General features: G+C 49.7%; 3 protein-coding genes across 10 annotated transcripts in view; all 3 read right to left on the minus strand.

The window, feature by feature from the left end:
- Window positions 1–2,477: 2,477 nt before the first annotated feature.
- Window positions 2,478–8,181, minus strand: Ecm1 (extracellular matrix protein 1). Of its 4 annotated transcripts, none has more exons than XM_087614504.1 (11): window positions 7,993–8,181; window positions 6,861–6,923; window positions 6,617–6,718; window positions 6,407–6,487; window positions 6,227–6,307; window positions 5,317–5,370; window positions 4,801–5,120; window positions 4,158–4,532; window positions 3,506–3,726; window positions 3,112–3,199; window positions 2,478–2,801 (listed from the first exon to the last, which is right to left on the minus strand). In XM_087614504.1, exons 1-11 carry the CDS (start codon window positions 8,060–8,062, stop codon window positions 2,571–2,573), a joined length of 1,686 nt encoding a protein of 561 aa, XP_087470630.1. In that variant the 5' UTR covers window positions 8,063–8,181; the 3' UTR covers window positions 2,478–2,570. The 4 variants fall into 4 exon arrangements, with proteins under 4 accessions (XP_087470630.1, NP_446334.1, XP_087470635.1 ...); NM_053882.1 differs by having other exon boundaries at window positions 6,617–6,721; window positions 7,993–8,169; XM_087614509.1 differs by lacking the exon at window positions 4,158–4,532.
- Window positions 8,182–8,604: 423 nt separating this feature from the next.
- Tars2 (threonyl-tRNA synthetase 2, mitochondrial) lies at window positions 8,605–25,707 on the minus strand. 5 transcript variants are annotated; one of them, XM_087624161.1, is made up of 18 exons: window positions 25,594–25,707; window positions 25,153–25,349; window positions 23,200–23,323; window positions 21,464–22,043; window positions 20,816–20,933; window positions 20,649–20,713; window positions 20,359–20,437; window positions 18,666–18,812; window positions 18,224–18,322; window positions 17,670–17,887; window positions 16,497–16,659; window positions 16,013–16,150; window positions 15,767–15,844; window positions 11,141–11,241; window positions 10,896–10,997; window positions 10,669–10,741; window positions 9,865–9,979; window positions 8,605–8,966 (listed from the first exon to the last, which is right to left on the minus strand). In XM_087624161.1, exons 7-18 carry the CDS (start codon window positions 20,428–20,430, stop codon window positions 8,818–8,820), a joined length of 1,455 nt encoding a protein of 484 aa, XP_087480287.1. In that variant the 5' UTR covers window positions 20,431–20,437; window positions 20,649–20,713; window positions 20,816–20,933; window positions 21,464–22,043; window positions 23,200–23,323; window positions 25,153–25,349; window positions 25,594–25,707; the 3' UTR covers window positions 8,605–8,817.
- Window positions 25,693–26,369, minus strand: part of Rprd2 (regulation of nuclear pre-mRNA domain containing 2) — a 65,105-nt gene continuing 64,428 nt past the window's right edge. Inside the window, exon 14 of the transcript XR_015657894.1 lies at window positions 25,693–25,955. The gene's annotated coding sequence lies outside the window, so the exon portion shown is untranslated. The remainder of the gene's footprint in view (window positions 25,956–26,369) is intronic.

Consider the following 26,369-nt stretch of genomic DNA (forward strand, 5'->3'; position numbering starts at 1 on the left):
TCATTTATTAATTTTGAGATGGAGGCTTGTGTAGCTCTGACCTGGAACTATGTAGACCAGGCTGGCCTCAAATTCACTAAGATCCACTGGCCTCTGCGTCCTGAGTGCTGAGTGTGCCCACCACTGTCTGGCTTATTTGTATTCTTCCCTTGTTCATGGGCCACAAGTCTGCCATGTGTGTAGCACGTGCTGGTGGAGGGAGTGTGATCCCAAGATCAGTAGTTGCATGCAGATGTGACCTTTCTATGTTCTGTGAACTGAACTTAGGGTTTCTTAACTTCTGAGCCATCTCTCCAATCCCTCCCAACAAAACCTGAACTTGTTTATTTTGTTGTTGTTGTTGTTGCTGCTGCTGCTGCTGTTAGTCTTTTTTAAATGACTAATTCAGTGTTTTGTCTGCTGGCCTGTGTGTATCTGGTCCTAGCACAGGCCAGGAGAAGGCTTCAGATCCCTGTCATTTACAGAGCTGTGAGCCGCCATGCGCATGCTCCATGCTGACGCAGCCAGTGCTCTTAGCCACTGAGCCATCTCTCCAGCTCCTCAAGCTTTTTGTTTAAGATTTATTTTATGTGCGTTGGTGTTTTGCCTGCATATGCGTCTGTGTAAGTGTGTGTGCTGGATCCCCTGGAGCTGGAGTTGCTGCCACATGTGTGCTGGGAACTGAACCCAGGTCCTCTAGAAGAGCAAGCAGCCAGTGCTCTTCGGTCGCCCCCTACCCACCATCAATCAGTTCTCTTCAGATCGCATTCTTGTGTCTCCCCAAAGCTTTAATTCTATCTTAATATTTTCACATCTAATTGCTATCCATTTTAACACTTCCTCCTTTCCTTGGTGACAGCAACCCACATCTTGCTGTTCAAACTCACCACCGAGTTACTAATGCTCACACGCTGAGCCACCATCTTTGCTTTGGTTACTGCTTCCTTCCTTTTGGCTGTTTACTTATTCCTTCCAGTTCCCTTGTCTCCTCCCCATACTGTGAACCACTGTGGAGGCCAAGACTGTGTGACTTGGCCCTGGGCTACAGCTAGGTAAAGACAGAAATGACTACAGGTTTGACAGTTTCCCAGCTTGTTCCCTCTAGTCAAAGTGCCTGGGACTTTGGTGCAGGCTCACTAGAGCTCTTGAGTTTAGGACAGGGACTGAGGTGGGGCGATGGGCTGACAGACAGAGGAATCTGCAAGGAAGTTGCTTAGGAACAACTCTGACCAAAAAATAAATAAAAGGCTGTGGCCCGGCAGGAAGCGGCTGGCGTGGCTTGGATCTCAGCCAGGGTCCATGACGGGCCTTGGTTCACCCACTCTACCAGAACTGGGAGTTGGAAATCTGTGTTTCTGGAAAGATGGACTGCCACAGGGAACAGAGGCCGCAGGTCAGAGAGTCCTGTTCCCCAGGGGTATTCTTCATTCCCAGCCTTGAGGCTTAGGATGCAGGGGCCAAGGTTGAGGACCCTGTCACTGCCCATCTCTGGTTCTTCTCGAGCTGGAGCTCAGCCCTCTTGCCCAGGAACATGGCCTTCCTGCCTGCCTGGCTGTTGACTAGACATTTTCAGAAGCAAATCTAAGCACATCCTCTACTGGGAACTCCTTTTATCTCCAATATGGGAGCTGTGTGACAGGGTTGAGATGCTATCCCAAGTGCAGGATGCTGTTCCAGCTCAACTCCACCCTACTCAGGCCCCGTCCTGCTCAGAACAGCCTGGCACCTTGTCCACCCTATGCCACAACTTGTTAAACCTGCAAACAGGTTCCTGGACTGTGAATAGCCAGGGCTGAGGCTGTGTGTTTCCCAAGTCTTAACATGATCATAAACAGCGGTTCAGCAAACCGAACAATAGCCAAAGTGGGGAGTGACTTAAATGTCAGGCTTGGGCTGGGGAGACAGTGAGTGCCTGCCACTGAGTTGGGACCTCCAGCTCCTAAGTGAAACCAGCCATGCTGGTGCAGACCTGTAAGTCCCCAGCCAGGTGGATCTCTGCAGCCCTCAGAGCCCAGGACCAGGGTGGCAGCCATTGGTGAATTCCAGATTCAGCGAGAGAGCCTCGGTAAGGTGGAGGGCCCAGGAAAGGCTCTGGACTTTGAGCTCTGGCTTCCACACCATGTATGTGCATATCTACACGCACACTATAAGCACATTCACAAACACACAGAGACCACACAGACTGGGCTGGGATGTACCTCAGTGGTAGAACATGTGATTAGTTGTCAAGATGCTGGCTTGAGCCCAAGCAGAATAAAATGGCAGGTTGGGCTGTGGCCCAAAATACACTACATCTTCTTCTCTTTGAATACTAACAGCTAGCTACTGGGGAGGAGTTCTATTAAGAGATTTGATTAAGGCCATGATGCCAAGTGAAGTCAAGTCACTTAGCTCTGGTCCCACCACATAAGGAACAACTGTTCAGTCAGGGGAGCAGGCCACTGGGCCAGACCTAGGGAGCTTATGAGGGCGTGTTTGTGCGCTAAAGACAATGAGGATGCCAAATCCAAGAGGCATTTATTGTAATGAGTGTTCAAGGAGGGTGGAGTAGGGCGGGGTACCCCATCTAATCCTCTGAGGCTCAGGGTGACTCATTCTTCCTTGGACCCAGGGGCGGGGCCGACATTTGTTCCCCCAGTTGGGCCCTGCTGCCCCAGGCCAGTGGCATTCCCAGTGTCTCCAGCCACTAAAGCCACATTCCTCAGGTAGTTGGTATTGAAGCAGTTGGCTTGTTTATCTCCAGGAGACAAGGTACAGCAGAGGGCAGGATCTTTCCAGGAGTTCCTCCGGGGACCACAGAGATCCTCAATGAAAGCCAGTTTCTGAGAGAGCAATGTAAAGCAGGGGCAGTCAGGGCTGGGGACGTCAGAGGTTGGGTGTGGGTACCCTCTGGTCAGAGGCCCAGATCCTGCAAGCTTCCCTACCACAGAGGGATTCCTTGTCACTGACAGATGTGTACATCTGGAAGTGCCAGAAGCTTGAGGCCCAGGGCGGGGACAAGAGGTTCTTAGGAAGGGAGACTTCTAGAACTCTGAGAAATGATGTATTCCACTCAGCCTGACTTCTGTGAACAGGTTTGAGGTACTAAAAAGAAGGGCAACCTCTCTTTCTAGCCTTCTTCTGCACACTCACCTCCTCCTCACCACAGCAGGCCTGTTCTGGGTATGGCAGCTCGCAGCAGCGGACAGTCATGTTCTGGATCAGGCCAGGGATCTGTTTACTGTGGTGATTGGCAAGAGAAAGGAAGAGCTCAGGGTCTTTGTTCCACAGCACCCAAAGCCTGTTGGGGTCAGGACTGGTTTATGCCTGTAACTCCATTACTTAGAGTACTGACTGGGGCAAGAAGACCGGTTCAAGACCAGCCTTGACCACAGAGTGAAACTCCTTCAAAATAAAGAAATAAACCGTCCTCTAACAACAACTTCAACAGAACTGGGAAGTCATGATTTTGTCCTCCCCAAGGGTATACACAAGGGAGGAGGTTTTGGAAAGGCAAGAGTGTGGAGAAGATCTGGGTAGGACTCACTGCTTGCTGAGAACTCTTCCGTTTCCACAGAGATGGTCCATGAGGTTGGGGGTGACTCGGCTAAGGTCAACGGTCAAGAGATCCCGGTCATAGTTGGGATAGGGAGCGAGGTGGGCAAAACATTCATCACGGGCAGGACTTGGAGGGTAGTGGCAGCACGAGTGGGGGTGGGTCTTTATAGCCAGCTCCCGATCACAGTATCCATCCAGGGTATCCTCCCACTGTGGACCAGAGAGACAGAGGTCAGAAGTCAGCTACTTGGCCCCTTCTCCTTACCACACCTTATCACTTTCAGCTATGAGATGAGGCTCCAGGGGTCAAAGGGGAGGTTGAAAGGGAGGAACACAGATGAGGCTCCTAATTGGCCACTGGAGATGAGCTGGAACAGTAGGTACAGAGGGTCGGTTGAGACCATAGCTGGACGGATGGATGACAGACAGATGCATATGTGGGGTCACGGGTGATGAGGCCAGGATGGAAGGACGAAGACTCAAGGTGAACAGACTTGGATGACATACACAACGGATGGGCGGGCGGACGGACGGACGGACAGTCACAAGCAGACGAATGTGGACGGATGGCTGTAGAATCAGCAGTTGGAGCTGGGTGGGCAGGCAGATAGGCTCCCGAGGAGGCTGGGATGCCCACTTACGGCCTTCCATGTGCAAGTGTGGTTGTGACCCTGGCGGCAGCAGCGCTGGAACTCCGTCTCCAGCCGGGTCAGAGCCTGCAGCTGCCTCTGGATGGCGTCAGTAGCTGGGAGGTTGCGCGGCACGGAGCGGAAGCGTCTCAGGAGACAGATGTTTTTGACATTGTCCGGTGTGGGCAACCCCGGAGGGAAAGGCAGTTGGGTTCCTGAGGAAATGCCAGTCTGGTGGATGGGGCAGGGTCGGAGCAGGTAGTCGGGCCGAGGAGCTTCCTTCTGGAAGCAAGAGAATCGCTCCTCCCCACGCTGTTTGCAGCACAGGTGGGGTCGGGTCTTGACAGAGAATTCAGCCTCACAGAACTGGGTCATTGCGTCCTCCCACTAGAGTGAGAGGGGTGGGTCAGCCCAGCACAGTTCATATGCTCCAGGAAAGGACCCTAGGTAGGCAAGTAAGTGGCACAGACGACCTGTGCTCCGTACCCAGGGTGAGTGTGGAGCCTGCGCACACGCATATGCATACACATGCACGCACACACACATATGCGCGCACACACACACACGCACGCACACACACACACACGCACACACGCACAAACACAAACACATATGCATGCATGTACACACCCAGCAGCAGCAGCCAAACCCTTACCACAAGCTTCACACAGTCTAGGCGATTTGTGTCGCTGCGGCAGCGACAGCAGCGGGAATATCCGGTCTCCAGCAAATTGAGGGCCTCTCCCTGGCGACTAAGGTGAGAGTAGCCAGTCTGTGGCAGGTTCCAGGGGCCATAGACCACGTGCTGGCGCTCAGGAAGGCAGATCTGCTTCAGATTGTCTGGAGAAGGCCGTCCAGGAGGGAAGCCATCCAGCCGGTGGCCCCAGATACCTCTCCGTCCCTGCTGGCAGTGACGGGCTGGATTCCAAGTTCGGGGCTCTGGAGGATGCTGGCCCGTCAAGGTGGGTGGCTTCTCTAGAACAGAGAAAGCAGTGGGAGGAATGCACTAAGGAGTGAGAGGATTGGAAACATAGTCTGGGCTTCTTACCTTCAGGGTCACTGAAAGGGAAAGATAACTGCTACAGGACCCCGTACCCGCAGGCGAGCATTAGCTCCTTCCTGAGGCTCAGGGGCTAACCATGGAACCAGACAAACCTATGCGGTCACTCACCCTCTTTCTGCCGGGACTGAACAATCTCCTCCTGATGTTGGACAGGTGGGTCTACTGGGGTAGAAGGAGGCGCGTGAGCAAAAGGCTTGGTGGATGGGCACCTCTAAAACACAGGCTCACGCTAGTTCCCATGCACGAAGGAACTCAGCAGAGAGGCAAGTAAAAAATGAGTGCCATTTTATATCATTTACTCATCTAGCTGTGGAGCAGGCATCGTTTCCTTCTGTCCTTCCCGCCCTTCTTTAAAACCGGGCCTCATGGGGCTGGGGATTTAGCTCAGTGGTAGAGCGCTTACCTAGGAAGCACAAGGCCCTGGGTTCGGTCCCCAGCTCCGAAAAAAAAGAACCAAAAAGAAAAACAAACAAACAAAAAAAAAAAACAACAACAAAAAAAAAAACCAGGCCTCATGTATGAGTTCCAGGCTGGCCTTGAGCTCAAGAAAGCTGACCATGGCTGCCAGAAACTTGCTCTATACAACAAGCAGGCCTTGAACTCAGAGCTCTGCCTGCCTCTGCCTCCTGAGTGCTGGAATTAAAGTCATGTGCCACCACTGGCCAGCCTAAGAATAACCTTTGAAGGTCTGATGTTCATGCCAGTGCCACCACATCCAGTTGACGTAGTGCTGGAGATCAAACCCAGGGCTGTGTCTGGCCAGACAAGCATTCTACCAGATGCACAGATAAGACTGAAGCTTGGAGAAGTAAACAGCTCCCTGAGAGTAAGTCCCATGCTGTACCTGCTCTTCCCAAGCCCATGCTCTGTGCTCTGGGGTAAAGAGGGAGCCACTAGGGGTTGGGGATTTAGCTCAGTGGTAGAGCACTTGCCTAGCAAGCGCAAGGCCCTGGGTTTGGTCCCCAGCTCCGAAAAAAAAGAAGAAGAAAAAAAAAAAAAAAAAGAGGGAGCCACTTACTTTCCTTCTGTTCAATTGGGATTCGAGGAGGGGGCTGCTCTTTCTGCAGGGGGATGGCTTCTTGAGGGAGAGCAGGATCCACTACAAGATAGGGGAGGGCATAAGGTAGTGGAGGTCAGGCTAGTGTCAGTGAGGTCACTGTGGGGGTGGGGTGGGCTGGGGGAGTAGGGAAGCACTCACCTTTACCTACATTAGGGTTTAGGAAAGTGAGCCATTCCTCCTCATACACAGGGATGTCTTCTGGGGAAGAAGGGGGCTGCACTACAGAACAGGCAGTGTGAGCATCCTAGGCAGACAGTATGGAAGGGGGTTCCCTCCCCACCACCTGAAGAGCAGGAAGTACACAGACTAGAGAACTAGAGGGTAACTGAGGGCTTGGGGCAACCTCACCTTCTTTTTGTTCCTCAAAGAGGGGAGGGTCATGCGGAGAAGTTTCGGAGTGGTGAACTTGGAGTCTCCGGGTTTGTGGTGGGGAAGGGGGTGCTGCATAGCCTACTAGAGGCAAAAGAGGAGACACTCAGAGCCCACCACTTCTCCTAGACGCCCAGTCACAAGCTTGTTCCCCACAAATACTACCAGCCATAGTGTTCCTGTCCTCATCTGACCTGGACAGCTAAGGAGGTTGGGCTCTTACCTTCATGGAGGTGCTGGAAGAGGTGCTCTGGCTTCATCTCTCTCTGGTCTGAAACCTTGAAGGCTGGAGGAAGCAAGAACAAGTTGGGCAGTTTTGAGGGATCCTTTTCTGGTCCTGGGCCAAGGATGGGGAGGCTGCAGAGGCTAAAACTGTGGAAAGACTGCTGTGGGAGGAACTGCCTGTGTTACACACCTCCCTTCTGAGTGAGTGCCTGGGTTCTGAGGAAACCCGAGTTTGGGTCTGAAGGGAATGTCACCTGTGGCTGGGAAGGGAGGTCTGATTTCCTGTCAGTATCTCCCTTGGTTGGGGCTTGTGGCTGCCATCCAGTTGTCAGTGCTTTGACAGTTTTCTAGGGTTCAAGGGCCCGCCTCTTTCCAAACCTCTTCCTATAGGCCTTTAGCAAATTTCAGGCCTTTGGGTAGGATGTCCAGCCAATGTTTAAGCGCCTTCCTCCGTCTCAGCTTATTCTTGGTTTCTTAAAAAATATTGTTTATGTATAGAGGGGCCAGTGTGTCACCATGATCATGTGTGTAGGTCAGAGGACAACTTGTGGGAGTCAGCTCTCTCCTTCTATGTGGGTAACTGGGATTAAATACAGGTCAGCAGGCTGTTGGCAAGCACTGTCACATACTAAGCCATCTCATTGGCCAGATGACTTAGAGCTCTGGGCATCTGGAGCAGAACTGAAGGCACAAGCCTAGGAGCCAGGACAGCGAGGCTCTATCTATGGAAAAATCTAAGTCCCCATCCTGTTCAGAGTTGGTATTTCGTTGCGTTAGGACTTCAAAGCAGTGCGTATGTGTGTAATAGAGGGTGAGTGTGAATGGGCCCCTAATTTGTCCTGTAACCAGATTGAGCCAGTCAGAGATCCCTGTTCAGGACACTGAGTTTCAGCAGCCTGAGGGCCTCTTTTTCTCCTCACATGTTCAGACAAGAGGCCCCTCATTCTGTAAACTCACCTGTCTCGTGTTGTCTATTCGACTCCAATTTTTGTGTTAGCAACTACCTCTGGGAATTTTGCTCCTGTTCCGGTCTCCATGGTTAAAGGTTCGGGTACCCCAGCCCTCCTTCACAGTGACACATTCATATAGAGGAAGCCAGTCACCCAACTGTTGACCCCACCCCAACTCACCTCCCTCAGAGGCAGCAGAAGCAAGAGCCAAGCAGGCCAAGATCAAGGCTGAGCTGCGTATGGTCCCCATCCTGGGGTAAGAACTGGTCACGGGTCACCCAGCAGCAGTTGTCACAGGCAGATCTAGACCTGAAGGGGCTGGGCCACTTGCTGCAAGCCTGCTCCTCTGGCTGCTGCTACTGCCGCTGTGAACTTCAAGGCCTGCTGTCTCTCTTTATATGCTATCTCCCGCCCTCCCTCCTGTTTCCTGCCATGACTCAGTCCCAGCGGCTCCTCCCCTTACAGTCACGCCTCCCAGCCTCCAGGAGCCTCCTTAGCCTGGGAAGAGTGGAGGTGATGGAGGGGACACTCATGAGACCCCTCAGAACTGATGCAGAGAACCACGGAGCAAGTTGGCACTGCACCCTTAACTTGTGTCTGGGCTTCCCTCCTGCGTATTGTCCTTTATAGAGAGGGGATCTGGCACCCTCCTGAATGAAGTGGGGGGACGGGCACTAAGAATTTTACTTGGGGATGGGGAGAATGGCTGCCTGAGGTACCTCCCTTGCTGGTCAGAGGCCTCAGCATCCCTTTGCCTCAAGTCTGGGACAAGAGGGAGACAAAACATCAGAGTCAGATGAAGGCAGAGCCTTGGCTTCAAGTTTATTTTTTATTCTCCTTCTATCTAAGTGATACAGCATTCCTTCCCGTGGGAGCCCTACACCATGTCTATTTTCAGAGAGCAGTTCTGATGACTCGGGAACATGCTGGGCGACCATGTGGGATAGGGTCTCCTGTGGAAAAGGTGGACGGCTCTCACGAGTGGACGTCACCAGGGAACATCACTCAGAACAGTTCTTCTGCGTTGGGGACCCTGGCGTCCTGTAACTCCAGCAGCCTCTGCACTGACTCAGCCAGGCCTCGCTCCCCCAGCTGCCGGTTATCTCGAGTGCGCACGTTCACTGACATTTGACTCTGCTCTCTCTGGCCAACCACTGCAGGAGAGGAGAGATTCACAAACCCAAGAAAAAGGTCACTCTATGGGTTGTTTCCTTTTGCTTTGCAAAACTTCAAAATCCTGAATCTTTGGGAAGGATGGGAGCAGAGCCTGGCCATGGTAGCACATGTGCTTGCCCCGCTGTGGTCAGTGCATTCTGAGGAGATAAGGAAACGTCCCAGGCTCGGGCTGCCTTATCAGCAGGTCAGGAGCCCGTCAGACAAAAACAAACATGGAGAGCTACACACAAAGAAAAACTGTATGTGTGAGACAGTACAGGAAGGGGAAAACTGCAGGGCGGGGCTGTGGCGCAGCTTGGTCTTAGTGCTGCCAAGGCAACGGGCATGTGTGATGCCCAGTCAGGCAATCTGGCTGGGAGTTTCTGCTTCTTGCCTTCAGAGGCTGAATAGCCGGGAACAACTTCCTTCCCTTAGGCCTTTCTTGTCCCTTAGAGCTGCCTCCACCCACATAACAATAAACAAGGCTAATTAATGTCTTGATTGGTTTTTGTGCTGGGATCAAACTCGTTGGAGGCCAGTGTTCCACCAGAGCACCATGCCCCGCTCTCAGTTCACACACAGCTCACAGAGGCCTCACACGTCTGGCCTCCTGCAAATCCTGGGATTACAGGTGTGCCTACCGTGCCTGGCTTCAACTGATCCCTTCTTAACCCTCTCTTGTTTCCTCCTCTTTGACGCTGGCCTGGTTAATTAACTTACAGAAACATCCTAGGGTAGGGTTAATGAGAAGACTGTTCTGAGGATGGAGGAGTAGTGGAAGGCAGGCAGATTAGTCAGGTTCTGATCCAGCCCAGGTAATGTACACAGAGCTAAACAACAGACTTATACAGAGAATGTAGAGCTTGGGGCTCTGAGGTCTAAGGCTAACCCTCTTACCAAACTGAAAATTGTAGTGGGCAAGCTGGGCCCGGCGGACTCTCCGGCTGAGGGTCAGTCCACAGTCCGCATCGAGGTCACTCACAAGCCCTGCGGCCTGCAGGCACTGTTGCACCTGGGACAGAGACTGCAGTGAGTCAATCTGAACAGAAGCCTGAGCTATGATGGTCAGTTGCTTGTCTCACCCCCCCGACCCCCGCCTTCCCCAGTGCTCTCTGGAGCTGGCTGCTTGCCTCTTCTCTGAGACACAGGCCCTTCCCATCCTTGACCTAAAACCTTTTGGTGTGCTTCTCACAGAAGAACCCGCGATTATTCTCTGGGCTGTTTGCCAGCGGTCTAACTCTAGTCTGTGTGCATTCTTTTTTTTTTTTTTTTTCCGGAGTTGGGGACCGAACCCAGGGCCTTGCGCTTCCTAGGCAAGCGCTCTACCACTGAGCTAAATCCCCAACCCCATGTGTATTCTTAAGTTTTAAAGGCAATCTCACGAAGCCCAGGCTGTGGCCCTGTGCACAAACATGAACTTTTTTGATCTCCTGCTTTGGCCTCCCAAGTGCTAGCATTGCAGGCTCCTGTGGTACTGGGGACTGAACGCACTGCTTTCTGCTTACTAGGTAAATATGCTACCAACTGGCCTGCATCTAACTATTCAGAAAGGGTCTCAGTAGGAAGCCAAGGCTGGATTCAGTTTTTAGATGGAGAATGTCTAGCACACGGGAAGGCCGCCTCTCAGGCCTTTCCACTCTCCTCTCTGACCAGGGCTGCATGGTAGATGCCCTGCTGTTCCTCATCTTGCTCTCAACTCACCTGCCTGGCATAGTCCTCTTGCTCTGTCCTCACAGGGATGACCACCACCTGGAACGGGGACAGCCACAGGGGCCTGTTGGCAGGAAATGGGGCAGGAAGTTATTCATTTGGCTTTGGCCATTAGGTTAAGGCATAGCTGTAGGGAGGTCTGAGAAGGAAATACACAGGATAAGAGACCAGAACCTAAGGCATGAACTCTCTGAACACGCTGGTGTCCGGTGACTCACCATCTCCCCCCACAGCTTTCTGCCAGCACTCCCAAGAGCCTTTCCACAGACCCCAGCACTGCCCGATGAATAAGGACTGGACACTCGGGGGCCCCCGCCGGCCTGAGGAGAAGGAGCGAGCGAATGGTGAAAGTGCAAATGCTGGGCAGCCCAAATCACCTTCCCATCACCAAGAAGCATCTCTGATGCGGTGGGGTGTGAGGAGCGGCCAAGGTAGAAGGGGCTGAGGCAGGCGGGTGCTGTACCCCTTGTACTGTAGGTCAAATCTCAGTGGCAGCTGGAAGTCAAGCTGGATTGTTCCGCATTGATGGGGCCGGCCAAGGGCATCATGGAGGTGCACATCAATCTAGAAGGAGGGAGGGGAGAGAATCAGACCCCACAGCTTTCATTGGCTTAATTAGCCAATGTCCTCTATCTTGTCCCTGTGAGGAGAGCCGTCCACCCACACAGCCAATCCTCCTTCCTCTCCACCTAATGAGGGACTGTCCATACCCCAGCCTCTTAATTCTGAATTCTCCTCTGAGACCTACGTCACCCATGCTGCACCACAGCCTATCATCTCCCTCAGTGACCGTCTATACTCTGACCATCCTGATTGGCTCTGCAGCCCCCTTTTCAACCACAGTCCCATCCCCCGTCTACCACCCTCCTCAGCTCTAATGTTCTCTAGTTCCCCTCACTGCCATTGTACAACTGCTCAGGGCCACCTACCATGTCACATGCCACAGATGCCAAAGCAAAGACTGATGCCACCATGGAAATCAGTCCAAGATTCAACTGGTCCCATGCAAACCTCTTTGCCTTGTTCTCCTTAGGGTTTCCTCTCTTAGCTACAGCTTGCTTACTTGACTTATTTCTCGTGTTCTCTCTCTCCCTCCCTCCCGCTCTGTGTGTGTGTGCATATGTGTGTGTGTGTGTGTGTGTGCGCACTGACGGGTGTTGGAATCCATATCGGTAGGAAAGGCAATGTCAAACAAGTGAGTTTCCTAGAGATGGCCCACAGTTTTGCATGGCTGCCGTGGGTGAGCTCTAGGATGTAGATCCTCAGAGACACGCCCTTCCTGTCACTATTACAGAGCCTAATGATTCCTGGGTATCAGCCCACCCCACTGGGCAGCTCTCCTGCAGATCAACATGAAGATGAACTTTCATGTAGAAATTCTGTGTAGACAAACTGGTGATTTCATAATCCCTGATAATGATTTTTTTAGAATTCATAAATCCACACGAGTAATCTTAAGCCCCCTAAAGAAAGAAAAAAAACTGCAAATAGCGAATGGCTCTAGGAAACCTCCATGTGTCATGGGCTAACTACACTAGGAAAAGAAAACAGATTCGAAACAAATTTATAACCAAGGAAAACATTCCTTCTAGGTTAGGAATGAGGCCACCATCTGGTAACTAAAAATCATAAACTGGGAATGGACAACTTGTTATAGGTGCAAGGACAGAAAACAAATGATGGGCTGGTTTATAGAAGACTTCAAAATCGTAAGACACGAGGCAGATGACTTGTCTGTTGACAAAACTGCTGCTTGCTTTAAACTTATAACAAGCTCATGGCCCCAGAACAGACGATGAGTGCTGTTGGATTGGTCCTAATGGAAAGACATGTAGGCAGTTCTGCTGTGACTGCAGGTTACCGCCATGCCAGGAAGTGTCGCCTTAAACTCACTCTGAGCGCATGGATGTTAACAGTGCTTAGAAAATCGTGTCACCAATTATCCTGTTGTAATGTCTACCTGACAGCTGAATGATGCAAGTTTTTACGTTAAATATAAAAACTAAGAACAACGACGAAGTGGCAGTGTAGTCTTTTTCTGTTTCATCTGGTGTGCATGTGTCTATCTGTGCCTGGCTTTCTTTCTTTCCTCTCTGACTCATGAGGAGTTATGAACTGAGCTCTCACCTGGCCAGTGAGGGGTCTCTGAGTCAAAGAACTCAAGTAACTAGTTTCTTTTACCCTGCTGCTATCAGTAAGAGGTCATTGCCGGAAGCCATCAGCTTTTGGCCCCAGAACAGTAAGAGAGGTCAAGGGCAGAAGTCATCAGCTTCTGGTGTGAATAGGTATTGTTACACAGCTCTGGCTGATCTGGAACACTACCTTATTCGGTCAACCACGTGAACCATTTCACTTTTTCTTTCTTTCTTTTTTTTTTTTTTGGAGTTGGGGACCGAACCCAGGGCCTTGCGCTTGCTAGGCAAGCGCTCTACCACTGAGCTAAATCCCCAACCCCACTTTTTATTCTTAATTGCTGTGTGAGTGTGCCTGCTTGTACACAGGTGCTTGAGGCTAGAGCCGAGTATCCTGTGTCTTCTACTGCTCTCTGGCCTCATTCCCTGGAGGCAGTGTAATGTTAGTGTCGACTGTTGACAGGATCTAGACTCACCTAGGAGATAGGCTTCTGACCAAGCTTCTGAGGGATTCTGATTAGATTAACTGTGTGTGGGGCCGTTTCCTGTGAGGAGGCCTGGACTGGATGAAGTGGAACATTGAGGCCCTGCGCCCTCCAGTATTCTTTGTTCCTGACTGTGGTGCAGTGAGGCCTCAATGGGACTCGAGCCTGAGCTATGGGGCAGTATAGACCCTTTCTCTTCCCTTAAGGTGCTCTTAGCAAGAGTATCTGATCACGGCAGCAGGAGAGCCTGAGACAGGCAGGGTCTCTCCCTGAAACTGGGGAGTTTCTCCCCGCTAGGCTGGCAGCCTGCAGGCTTCCTATATAACCGACAACAATGGGGTTACAGACAATCATGAGACCATGGTGAGCTTTTGGGTGGATGCTGGGCTCTGATCTCATGTCCTCACGGTCTGTACAGTAAGCCCCTAACTCAGAACTCTATCTCCGGTCCCTTTTTGTAAGACAGGATCTTGCTCAGCAGTGGTGGCACACGCCTTTAACCCCAGCACTCAGGAGGCAGAGGCAGGTGCATCTCTGAGCTCAAGGCCAGCCTGGTCTACACAGAGACCTCCAGGGCAGCCAGAGTTACACACAGAAACCCTGCCTCAAAAAACAAACACAGGTAGATAAAATATACTTGGCTTCGAGGCATTAGCTTCTCCCCAGGACCATGTGACTACCCCTCAGCCTGCCGTTTATCACATCCGAGCCACGATCAGTGTGCGGTGGTTTAACTTAGTTCTTTTCTCAGCTGTAGAATAATCGTCAGTAAGTGTCCTGCACGGGCCTTAGTGAGCATTCCTCTGCCGGCCGAATGCACATCAGAACACAAGCACATCTAGGCAGCATCCACACTGGAGCCTATAGGCCAGGAGTAGAAACCCTAACAAGCAGAAACTACGCAGGCCAGGATTGGGGGGACACAATTAAACACATGCATACACACACACACACACACACACACACACCCCTGTTGTGTGTGCTCGAGTGCATGTGCATGCATTGTGGTTGTGTGCCGATGGAAGCTGGGAGAAGGTGCCAGATTCTGAAGCACTACTGTAAGGCAGCTGTGAATGGTCTGATGTGGGTGTGGGCATCAAACCCAGATCTCCAACTGAGATGAACCCAATCTGTCTTTTGAGACAGGGTCTCACCATGTGGCCCTGTCTGGTTTGGAACTTGATATATAGACCAGGTTGGCCTTGAACTCACAGAGATCTGCTTACATCTGCCTCCAAGATTTAAGTGCTGGGATTAAGGCATGCAGTGAACCATCACATTAGGCCCCCTACTCCTGATTTTTTTAAAAAGATTTTTTATTATGTATATAGCATTCTGCCTGCAGGCCAGAAAAGGGGGCCAGATCTCATTACAGATGGTTCTGAGCCACCAGTGCTCTTAACCTCTGAGCCATCTCTCCAGCCCAACTCTTGACTTTTTAAGAGACAGAATTCTTTTTTCCCTTAGTACTTTTAAACAAGGTCTTGTTATGTGTTTCAGTTTGGCTCTGAAGTCAACATCCTCCTGTCTTACTCTCCTTAGTGCTAGGATTGTAGGAGTGTAACAAGATTCATACCTACTTATCTATATAGATATATATTATTTTTAGTTTTCTTTTTTAAAAAATATTTATTTATTTTATGTATGGGAGTATACTGTTGCCATCTTTATTTATTTATCCCTATCCCACTCCCACCTCTCGCTCTCTTTAATTGTATCCCATTACAGATGGCTGTGAGCCACCATGTGGTTGCTGGGATTTGAACTCAGGACCTCTGGAAGAGCAGTCAGTGCTCTTAACTGCTGAGTCATTTCTCCAGCCCTACTTTTGGTTTTCTTTTCCTTTTTTCTTTTTTTTTTTCGGAGCTGGGGACCGAACCCAAGGCCTTGCGCTTGCTAGGCAAGCGCTCTACCACTGAGCTAAATCCCCAACCCCTACTTTTGGTTTTCAAAACAGGATTTTTCTGTGTAGCCCTGGGAGTCCTGGAACTTGTTCTCTAGACCAGGCTGGCCTCGAACTCAGGGACTAAATGCCTGTAACACCACTATCCAGCTATATTGGTTACCTATATTTTAAATTATCATTACTTTTTTTTACATTTATTTACTTTGTGTGTATGTGCATGGAGTGAAACTGTAGAAGGCAGAGGACAACTTTGGGAATTGCCCTTGCCTTACACCATACAGGTTCCAAAGTTGTTTGTTTTTGAAAAAAGGTCTCACTACGGAGTCCTCACTAGCCTGGAATTCACCATGTAGATTAGGCTGGTCTTGAACTCATAGAAGTCCATTTGCCTATGCTGCTGGAATTAAAGGTGTGCATACTGTGCATGGCTATAGATAAATCTTTAAAAAAAAAAAGGCATATGTCACCACTGCCTGGCTCCTACACAGTCTAAAACAATTCTTTGTGGATACAACTTAATAAACCAAGAGAACTAAATATAACTCTTAAGTGTGGTTCCAGCTTGCCTTAGGCCCATAGAACGCCCCATCTCCAGGGTTGAGGTTCCAGGGTTCTCCAAACTCTTCCAAGGCTTGTTGTAGGACCTTAGAGGGAACAGATGAGAGGAATGTGTCAGGAAACTAATGAGCAAGGTAACGTGCCCACCTGTGAAAATCAACACCCATACCTATGCCTTCTGAAGACCTTGCTACATATCCCGGGCTCTCCCCTGGAGCCGGTTTATCTGCCTGGCTTCCCTTCCTCTTACTCACCTTCTCAGCCTGGTCCCATAGGTGAGGCTCCCCTAGGAAGCCGGGTGGTCGGGTAGACAAAGCCAGGTGGAAGGAGAAACCAAGAACCGAGTAGACAGACCGGAGAAAATCAAGGCAGCCCCGGATCTCTGCTTCCAGCTGGAGACAGGAAACCGGGGTGTGAGCTGTATGCCAACTAGAAATCAGAAGGGATAGGTAGTTTGGGGGGAAAACAGGGAAAACCAGAGGAGTAGCTATACTGCAGTAAAAGAAGGCAACTGGGGCCTGTGGATGAAGTCCTGGGTTGGATTTCCAGCACTGTATAATCCAGGCATGGTAGCACATACCAGAAATCTCAACTGCTCAGGAGGTGAGGCGGAAGGACCATAAGTTCAAGGTCATCCTCAGTAACATAGTACATTTGGGGCCAGCCTGGATTACACAAGACCCTGTCTTTAAAAAAGGGCAAAGAAAGCTGACTCTTTTGAAGAGCAAGGAAAACCACCTGACTGGGCGCACAAAAGATGTGAGCATCATCCTGCTGGAAGCGCCACAGCCGCGTCAATCCTCCCAGACTGCCAGAGGCCTCCGCACGATGCAGGACTCCGAAATCAGCCAGCCGCACAGGCAGTTCTCGCCAGGATCTGGGCCGGTGGGCAAACATCAGGCTGAGGTTGGGATGAAAACAGATTAGGGCCATAGGGAAAAGGAGCCCTGGCCTTAGGATGTAGCCTTGGATGACCTAGGACTTGCTATGCAGCTTAGGCTGGTCTCAAACTCATGATCTTTCTGCTTTTGCCTCCCCAGTTCTGAAATTATAGCTGTGTGCCACCACGCCTAACACTGAGTGCCCATTTTCTCTGCAATCCTAGCTGCCACCCTCCCCCTCCCAGCATGCTCTCCCTCCCAGCATGCTCTCCTCAGAGTTTGAGGCTAGCCTGGTCTATGTAGTGAGTTTGGGGTGAGCCAGGGATACATAGTGAGACCCCTGTGTAGAAAAAAAGAGTTAAACTCTTAGTCACACCGTAGTAGACATCAGTTACTGTCCATATTTTGTGATGGGTACAGGGCCTTGACATCACCTAGGGAGCTGGAGAGACGGCTCAGTGGTTAAGAGCACCCAACTGCTCTTCCAGAGGTCCTGAGTTCAATTCCCAGCAACCACATGGTGGCTCACAACCATCTGTAATAGGGTCTGATGCCCTCTTCTGGTGTGTCTGAAGATAGCTACAGTGTGCTCATATATAAATAAATCTTAAAAAAAAAAAAAAAAAGACATTACCTAAGAACACAAATGCTCAAGAAATAGAATAATTTCCCAAAATTCACTTGGCTAAACTGGAATCTATTGGAATCTATTGAACATAGATTCAAGGCCCAAATTAGATCCCTCACTATTCTTTCCAAGGTTCCCTCCCTCCTTCCCTCTCTCCCTTCCTTCCTTCGTTCCTTCCTGGTTTTTTGAGACAGGGTTTCTCTTTGTAGCTCTGGCTGTCCTAGAACTAGCTCTGTAGACCAGGCTGGCTTTGAACTCAGAGATCTGCCTGCCTCTGCCTAGAATACTGGGATTAAGGGCGTGCGTCGCCTCGCCCAGCTCCAAAGTATGTTCTGTCACTTCACATTTGGTGACCTGTATCCCAGCCCCAGGAGGAGCTAGGCCTCCTGGCTCCCAACTCACCAGTGTGCAGGGCAGTTCATGGGCTTTAGAGCAAGTGTGTCTTTGGGACACCTGGCAGGATGGCCACTCTGGGAGCTGTCGACACCATCAGTGCCTGGGGGCTTTAGGGAAAACATGTGTGCCCTATAATGCTCCCAGTGCCCTGACTGTTCCCAGAGTTTTGTAGAAAACAGCGTGGGAGTTTTCACCTCTGAGAAACCTCGTCGGGCATACTCAGCCTGCAAAGGTGGAGAGGAGAGAAAAAGCTTTGCAAGTCCCTCGGGGACTCGGACCATGCTGACAAAGCCATGCTGATTCTCTAAGCTGCTTCACCACAGACCACAACAGGAACACCTTGTTAAAGGTCACCAGGACTCTACAAGACTTAGGCTCTCACTCCCTACTCCTTCTTTCCTTTGAGACAGAAATCTCCTACTACATGGCTCAGGCTGACCTCAAACTCACGATCCTTCTTTTTCAGTATCTTGGTGCTGGAACTGTAGGCACAGGCCAGCGAGCTTCAGCCAATCCCAAACTCCTTGGCTCCATCCCATCCCCTAGACTTGTATCCTTACCCTGATAAAAGCCACCAGGGCGTTATAAATTCTTGTCCCTCGTGGCAGGAAAAAGCAGCTCCCAGGGCTCAGCTCATGGAAGAAGAAGAGCTCCTGTTCCTGGGGAAAGAATAGCCTGTCACTCAAGGGGGAGGGCTCTGGGACTGTAGAAGCAAGTGACAGAGCTGCTCCTGCTGGCTGCGTCTTCTGGCAGATGACAGTCACACTCTTCCACCAGGGGTAGTTGTTTGAACCTTTAATCCCAGTACTTGGGAGGGAGAGGAGGAAGGTCAAGGGTTTGGGTCATTCTCGGCTATAGCAGGAAGTCAGACCAGTTTACATGAGACCTGTCTAAAAAAGTCAAAACTGAAAAAAACTCAAGATAAAAACCCAACAGAAGACCAGATCACATCCCCTCGTCTCTTCCCCCTCACCCCCCTTCCCATTCTTCTGTGCTCTCTACCTTCCCGATGCGTCTGTGATCTCTTAACTCTGCTTCCTCCCTTCGAGCTTCCCAATTCCTCAGTAACTCTGCCTTGGGGAAAGAAATTCCTGATACCCTCTGCAGTGTCTCAGGCGCTTCGGAGGACCTCCACAAGGCCGAGGAGTTCTGTTGAGAGGGCGGAGGGAGGCAAAGGGAAGATGAAGCGGATCAGAGGCACTGGCTCTACCTGACAAGTCTCTGAGGCTCTCAGCTTAGAGGCCACCGCTTGGAGATCAGTTCACCTCACCCATAGGATTACGTGTTTCTCCTTGGGCTACCTGGATCATGTCTTGTAGGTTGTGTGTGTGTGTGTGTGTGTGTGTGTGTGTGTGTGTGTGTGTGTATGTGAAGATCAGTTCATCTCATTACTTTTCCTATCATCAATACCCATAAGATTGCATCTTACTTGATCTTGTCTTTTATGTATCCCATATATGTATGCATGCATATATGTATGTATGTATGCATATATGTATGTATTAGATGTAATGTCACACAGACACCTTTTTCTCACTGCCCACGGCACCCTTGTCCTCTTACGTTTAGTTCCATCTCCTAATTAATGACTTATTAGAAAAACTAAACTATGGTCAAATGTCAGCCTGCCCACCATTCCTTATCAATACTCCCTACAGCTGCTAGGAAAGTCAATCTTCCACACCACACTCTACTCCCAGCTACATGAACTCCAAATGCCTCTGCCTTTAAGAGGATCAGTCAGAGCCGGCGTGGAGGTGCAGCCTCCAACCCCAGCACTTGGCAGAGGCAGGTGGATCTCTGTGAGTTGGAGGTCAGCCTGGTCTACAAAGCAAATTCCAGGATAGCCAGGACTATACAGGGGAAATCCTGTCTCGAAAAACCAAAAACCAAAATCAACCAATTAACCAACCAACCAAAAAACCCAATATTAATAAAAACCTTTGCTGATGTTGTAAGACAGGGTCTTGAACAGTCAAAGCTGATCTCAACTTGATGTATGACTCAAGGAGGACCTCCATTTCCCAAGTGCTGGCATCACAGGAACATGCCTGCCTTGAACGAACTGACAAATCATAGCCTTTCCCTTAAGCACTCTCACCTGTGCTATCTGGCTTTGTTCCTATGGTGCAGCTTTACCAGTGCCACAGCAATAGTCAGTTTTACTTTATAGACACAAGCATCAGCTGAGGAGATTTGGCCAAAGCCACATACCTCATTAGTGGCAGACCCAACTGTGCAGTTTTCGGCTGAGTTTTCAGGGGGTCTTTTCTACACACCCACCTGTCACCTGGTAGCTTCCACCTTGTCCAGTGACACAGAGTTGAGGGACAGCACTTTCAGGGAAGGCAGGCCTGTGCCTTGGGTGCTTTCCCAAGTCAAACAGTGTCACCACCCCCATATGACCCTATCTAGCCTGCTCATGGTCTCTTGTTTATTTCCCTTAATGCTGATCCAGACTACAGAGTCTAAACTGAATTCTGGACTCTGGCAGGGGCTCCAGTATGTACTGTGAAACTCAGTACCTCCCATGAAACCTTGAGATTCCAGAGTAGAGAGAACCCTCTTTCTCCTAGATTCCCTCATTAGCCATGAGAACAGGGAAGGGACTGAGAGAGAAAGGATCACCCTTTCCATGCTCCAGCTCTCTCCTGTGATAACAGGAGTACCACCCTACCCTGACCCCACGACTCACCGTGAGCAGCTTCAGTGCTCCAATCTGTCCTGTGTGCCGAAGATGGGGGCCCTGGCACAGGTCAACCGACATGCCACACCTGAGAGAAGGAGGCCTGTCAGTGCTCTCTAGGTTCTCCTGCTTCCTTTTCTCCCTTTGAGGGCTTCAACTGACAGAGCAATGGCAGACAAAAGTAAACTCCTCCTCCCGTTTCTTTTTCTGGAGATCGGCTCTTCTGCCATCACCTCCCTTTACCCCAGGTCTGGCCTCCTCAGAGTGCCCCTGCTTTCTTTCCTCTTGACAAGGCTCACCCGTACACTGTTGCTGTCGTGCCTGTCACTTTCTCCTCGATCACATGAAGCTTAAAGTGGTTATCCTAGGAGAAGGCAGACAAGGACTGTGAAGCCGCTAGGACGCCTGGGGAGTTACCCTTTTTCTTCCAGCCTCATCAGGTCCCTCTGGCACACCGCCGAGTCACCTTGAAGAGCTGGCGAAGCTGACCCCGGGAAGCCTCTAGCCTTCGGAAAGGCTGTGCAGCAGTTATGATCTCCTGGCAAATCCGCTCTAAAGTGGGCAACTCCGTGCTGCGGACTGTCCTGGAAAAGGAGCATCACTAGCTTGCTTCTTTGGACACAACCCCTAAGTGATGACATGCTAGCCAGGGGTAAAGGCCTGACCATTGACAAATCTGTAATTACTGGCAAAGACAAACTCAGAGAAAACATAAATAGGAAAGTAAGTGTAGATAGTCTGTGTAGATTTAAGTGTATGTGCTGGGGATTGAACTCAGGGCCTTGCTCATCCTCGGCAAGTACTATTTAGGCAAGGTAGGAGGATCATGAGTTCAAGAACAGGCTGGGCTATAAAATGAGAAAGAGAAGGAGGGAGGGAGGGAAGGGGAGAGAGTGTGTGTTGAAAGGAGGAATGCCGGACGAACAATGGTAACACCTGAATTCATGAAGACCAGAAAAGGTGAATTGCAGCAGTCAGAAGAGAGACCCACTGCAGAAGGGATGGGAGTTTCTGTTTGGTGCCTAGAAGATCTCTTAGCTTCTCCTCTAAACTAAGGTTGCTCCAAGATCCCAGAAACCACCCCAGAATCAATCTCCTTTCTTGGACTGCTCACCGTTCTTTTCCCAGGAAGAAATCAAGGTAAAAGCCAGATTCTGTACTTGGACCTCTGCAGAGAACAGCACCCAGATGTTGCTCAGCTGCTGCACCCAGAAGGTGGGCACTAGAGCGCCAGAACACCTGGATTCGCAAGAACGAAGTCTGAGCTCTTACCAGTACCAGCTCTGAGGCTCTTCTCGAGAGGCTGCTGGCAAAGCTGGAAAGGCTGCTCTAATGACCGCCACGAAATGGAGAACCTAGATGTCTAGAGATGGGTTCTATAAATAGTAAAAAGTTGTTTTAAATGGGGGTTGGAGAGATGGGCCAATGGTTAGTAACCTTGTTCTTACAAAGGACCTAGTTTTGGTTCCTGAACCAGGTAGCTCACAGCCACCTATTAACTCTGATTTCCTGGGATCTGACAGTCTTTTGTAGACTCTATGGGCTCCAGGTATGAATGTAAACACATAACACATACAGGCACTCACATGTATACAGAAAATAAAAATAAGAAGAAGAAACGAGGGGTTGGGGATTTAGCTCAGCGGTGGTGCACTTGCCTAGCAAGCACAAGGTCCTGGGTTTGGTCCTCGGTTCTGAAAAAAAAAAATGAAAAAGAAAAAAAAAGATCTAAAAAAAAAAAAGAAGAAATGATATATCTATTTATTTATGGGTATTTTGCCTTTCTGCACAGGTATGTGCACCGCATACATGTCTGCTGCCACGGATTCCCTGAAAGTGGGGTTTCAGATAGTTATAAGCTGCCATGTGGGTGCTGGGAATTGAACCCTGGTCCTCTAGAAGAACAACGAGTGCTCTTAACTGCTGAGTCATCTCTCTAGCCCCCAATAAAAAACATTTACAGGAAGCAGAGGGCCAGTATCGTTTCTTCTGCTACTGAGGGAAGTGTGGGTCCACCCTATACATCCTCAGTGTCTCCTGGACTAGGAGGCCAGGCTGTTGGCCTTTGCTGCTCCTTTGAGCTTCGGGGCTTCAGTGTGTACTACAGAAAGTGTGGCTCCTAACTGGATGCTCTCACTGGTGGGGAAGCTCTGGCTGGAGGCTGGACTTGGCCTACATAGCAAGACACTGTCTTAAAAAAACAAAACAGAACAAAACCAACCCGCAGTTCCTTAGACTTTTGGTTTTGCTGCTGTTGATACTGCTGTGTGTGCTGTTGTTATAACCAGGCCTCGCCCAGTGGCTGTGGCTGTCCCAGCAGTCTGATATGCATGCCTGAGTGCCATTATTTTCTGTTCCCGTAATCTACTGTGATGGAACTATTCTTGGATTGGTTCACTATTCACATCTAGATGATAAAAGAAATACATTTTTTTCTGGATTCTAATAAACAAGGTTCATATGATGCTTGGACTGACGTGAAAGGAAGGAAGCAGAAGGCCCCTGGTTTGTGTTCAGTTACGGAAGCCATGAGAACTGAGTCACAGATGACTTACACTGTGTGCACCGAGAGGTTAACTAGGACATTATCCTGTTTCTCAGCATTGTCTCCCTTTCACTAGCACACAAGGCATTCGCTTAGTAGACCAATGTTCAATCAATCACTCAATCAATAAATAAATAATAGAGCCTTCCTCAAGGTTTTCCAGGCTCCTAAGGAATAATCTGTCTGTGACAGGTCTCCTTCCCACTTTTGAATTGAGAAAGTGAAGCAAAAGAACAATTACATTTTCCTGTTTAAAGATCACTCAGATAATCAGGCTCGGTGCTCACCATATGGAAGAAACTTACCGCTTTGCCCTCTGGGGAATCAAATGTCAGAAATCTGAGGTGACAATCTGTCTCCAAGGGTCGGTCCAGATCGTAAAGTTCTCCATTTACTTCAGCAGCCACTGCAGTATCAGCCAGTGTCGAACTGCGGCAGTAGGAGGGCAGTGGGGATGAAGACAGAGTGTTATATTCTACAGGGCAGGGGGTGGTATCTCTCAGCACCTCTAATTTGCCAAGTGGAGATAAGTTTCCAGAGTGATAAGACCTACTATTTCTTCCCCCAATGTAACCTTTGGGAAGGCAGAAACTCTGGAACTATAAAGATAAATGCTTAAGAAAAAAGCTCCCACCCTCCGTTTTAAAGACAGGTCTTGCTATATGGCCCAGGCTGGCCCTGAATTCTGAGTCTTTTGTCTCCGCTCTCTGAGTGCTAAGATTACAGGTCTATAGCACCGTGCTTGGCAAGAAAGGCTATCCAAGCACAGTGGCTCACACATGTAACCTTGCCACTTGGGAGGCCTAAGCAAGAGGGTTTTTCCTAAATTCAAGGCCAGGCTGGGCTGAGGCAGTCTCAATAGAGGGAGTATCGAGCACAGTTCCTGTGTGGAGCAGAGTTCTTTGGAAGCCACTACAAGGTATGGCTGGGTCTCAGCAGACTTCTGTGGCCAGAGTTACAAAGACACAATTTTTCTTGCCCCTTTACTTCTTCTGACCTCCATGACAACTTAAAACAGCATGGCTTTACCCTCTTCTCTCCTTGTTTTATTCAGAGCAGCTGCTGCCTGCCCTGGAATTTTTTTTTTTAAACTAAAGTTGTTCTTGAAAAAAAAAACAAAAAAAACAAAAACAAAAGACCTCACTCAGGAGAGCGCTTACTGAGATGCAAAAAGAGCTGGGTTTGATTTCCAGCATTACATAACCATAAATGGCCGTGCACACCTCTAATCTTAGAAGCTAGGAAGTGGAGGAAAAAGGATCAAGACAGCTCAAAGTTGGGGTGCCCAAAATGTTTGTGAGCTGGTACGGGTGCTTGCTTCCAAGCTTGATGAGCTGCGTTCAATCCCTGGAATTATACAGTGGAGGGAAAGAACTCACTCCCAAAAGTCGCTCTTTGACCTCCACATGTACACTGTGGTTTGCATTTGTGTGGCCATGCTGAGGCACACGGGTGAGCATTGGATAAGGATGTGTCTGGTGTGTGTGTGTGTGTGTGTGTGTGTGTGTGTGTGTGTGTGTGTGTGCGCGCGCGCACGCGCTCGCACAAATGTAAAAAAAAAAACAAAAACTTTTTTTTTTTTTTGGAGACAGGGCCTCTCTACACAGCCCAGGTGTCCTGGAACTTCAGGCGATCTACCAGGCTGGCCTGGTATGCAGAGACCCACCTGCCTCTGCCAATGAATTCTGCGATTAAAGGTGTGCACCAACAAGATCAGCTGGAAAAATAATTTTTTTTTTTAAAGATGCTTTTCTGGGGGAGTAGGTATTCTGTCTTCTTCCTTAAGAGCCAACAATCATGTCTTTGGCAAGGCGCACGGCCAGCAGGCTAGGCTGGCTGGCCAGATAGTTCAGGGATCTGCCTGTCTCTGCCTATCCAGTTCTGGCATTACAAACACATGCCATCACACCCTTCTTATTTTTAACCCCAAACTATTATTTCGTTTACTTATGGGTGGGACACACATGCTACAGAGTGTGTGTGCACGCGCGCACAGGGTGTGGGGGGTGGTCAGAAGACAATTTTGAGTCAGTTTCCTTTCACTATGTGGATTGTAAGATCAAATTCAGGTCTCAGGTCCTTATGCTTGTGACTGACTGACCTCTAATCCTAACCCTCTCCCTACCCAAAGACTACACCTTTCTGATGGGAAACAAAGACAAAGAAAAATGTAAACAAACAAAAAGCTGCTTTCTTTTCCTGGCCCGGTGCAGAAAAGGACAGAAAGATAATTCTGTAGGTAGAGGATGGCTTGATACCTGATCTGCTGGGCCAGTTGATAAGGGGTTGTATTCCATGCAACAGCATCTACCTTCTGGCCTTCAGGAAGTGATATCTTAATAGTCCGGGCTTTCTTCTGTGTCATACTTGCTAATCTCTTCACCTGAGCAGTCCATAGCTCCTCAAAAAGGCCAAATCGTTCTGCCAACCAATGTGGAGGAGTTGGTATAGGGGCCTGAAGGGAAAGACAGGTTAGGAGGAATCACGGGGAGTAGTTCCACTACTCCGGAATGGGGGTCGTAGGGGTTATGGGTGTTTAAGATGCATTGATTCTAAGGTGGGGACTGGGTGACAATAGGTCTTAAACTGGGGATTCAAAGGGATCAAACATTTCCGAATGGGGAAGTAGGGTCCAGGGGAGGCTGGACAGCCTGCCCTCTTGGACTCTGCAGGGCTGGATGGTTGGGAGCTTGGCGTACCTCACGCACTGTGTGGAGCTCGCAGCGGCGGAACCCCGGGAGTGGGAACCCAAGCCGGCGCCACCTCAGACAGAGACCCATGCTGCCTCAAGTCGGTACCTCCATGCTCAGATCACCGATTCTTCCTCATCAGACTCCTCATTGGCTCCTAAGCCAGTAATATCCCTTCCTATTGGATAATGTCGCCGCCACTCTGGTCGAGCACCACCCCCAGGAACTCCGCCGAGGCACGACCCACACAGCAGCAGCCGCTCTGGGAAAGGTTCCGGTTGACCGGAAAGTGGAAGCTGTTGCACACACCTGCAACCCGGCGCCCAAAGTGACAAGAAGGTGGCCAACTTTGAGGACCGGGGGCATACCTCCTGGGGGCAAGAGTGAGAGAAAAACAGGAAGTGGAAATTAGTCATTTTTCTTTAATTATAAAATTTATTAAATATCCTAAAAGCTGGCAAGAAATAAGCACAGACACTGGAACTAAACATCTAGAGTAAATCCTGGATCTGGCATTAATCAAGTAGTTTTTTGTAAACTTTCTGTAATCTCGATTTTTCTCATCCTTAAAACAAGAATAAAAATATCTGTTCGAGTTCTGGAGGTACATTTTATGTAAATTGCTAAACTCAGTGCTTGGTATATAATGAGCGCCAGCAGCAAGGCACTGTTACTACCACTGACTACAACAAGACTATCTTGGTGGCCATTCCTTTGCAGGCGTGGAGAAGGGAGAGTTTAGAGACCTCTTAATATCACAGATGTGGCATTTAATTAGTCAATCA

Source organism: Rattus norvegicus, chromosome 2 (genome assembly GCF_021556685.1).
Source record: "Rattus norvegicus strain SHRSP/BbbUtx chromosome 2, alternate assembly SHRSP_T2T, whole genome shotgun sequence".
Classification (NCBI taxonomy): Eukaryota; Metazoa; Chordata; class Mammalia; order Rodentia; family Muridae; genus Rattus; species Rattus norvegicus.

Bases quoted from the DNA above. Each gene is read 5' to 3' on its own strand.
- Ecm1 (NM_053882.1), bottom strand. From the start codon at position 8,062: ATGGGGACCATACGCAGCTCAGCCTTGATCTTGGCCTGCTTGGCTCTT. The intron at 6,488-6,616 runs GTGAGGTTGCCC...CCTGTTCTGTAG, and splicing joins CTTTGAGGAACAAAAAGAAG to TGCAGCCCCCTTCTTCCCCA. The intron at 2,802-3,111 runs GTGAGTGTGCAG...TTGCTCTCTCAG, and splicing joins CCTGCTGTGGTGAGGAGGAG to AAACTGGCTTTCATTGAGGA.
- Tars2 (XM_087624153.1), bottom strand. From the start codon at position 25,674: ATGGGTCTCTGTCTGAGGTGGCGCCGGCTTGGGTTCCCACTCCCGGGG. The intron at 25,350-25,593 runs GTACGCCAAGCT...CTTTCCCTTCAG, and splicing joins AGCTCCACACAGTGCGTGAG to GCCCCTATACCAACTCCTCC. The intron at 8,967-9,864 runs GTAAGAGGGTTA...CCTCTCCTGCAG, and splicing joins CCACTACAATTTTCAGTTTG to TGGTTGGCCAGAGAGAGCAG.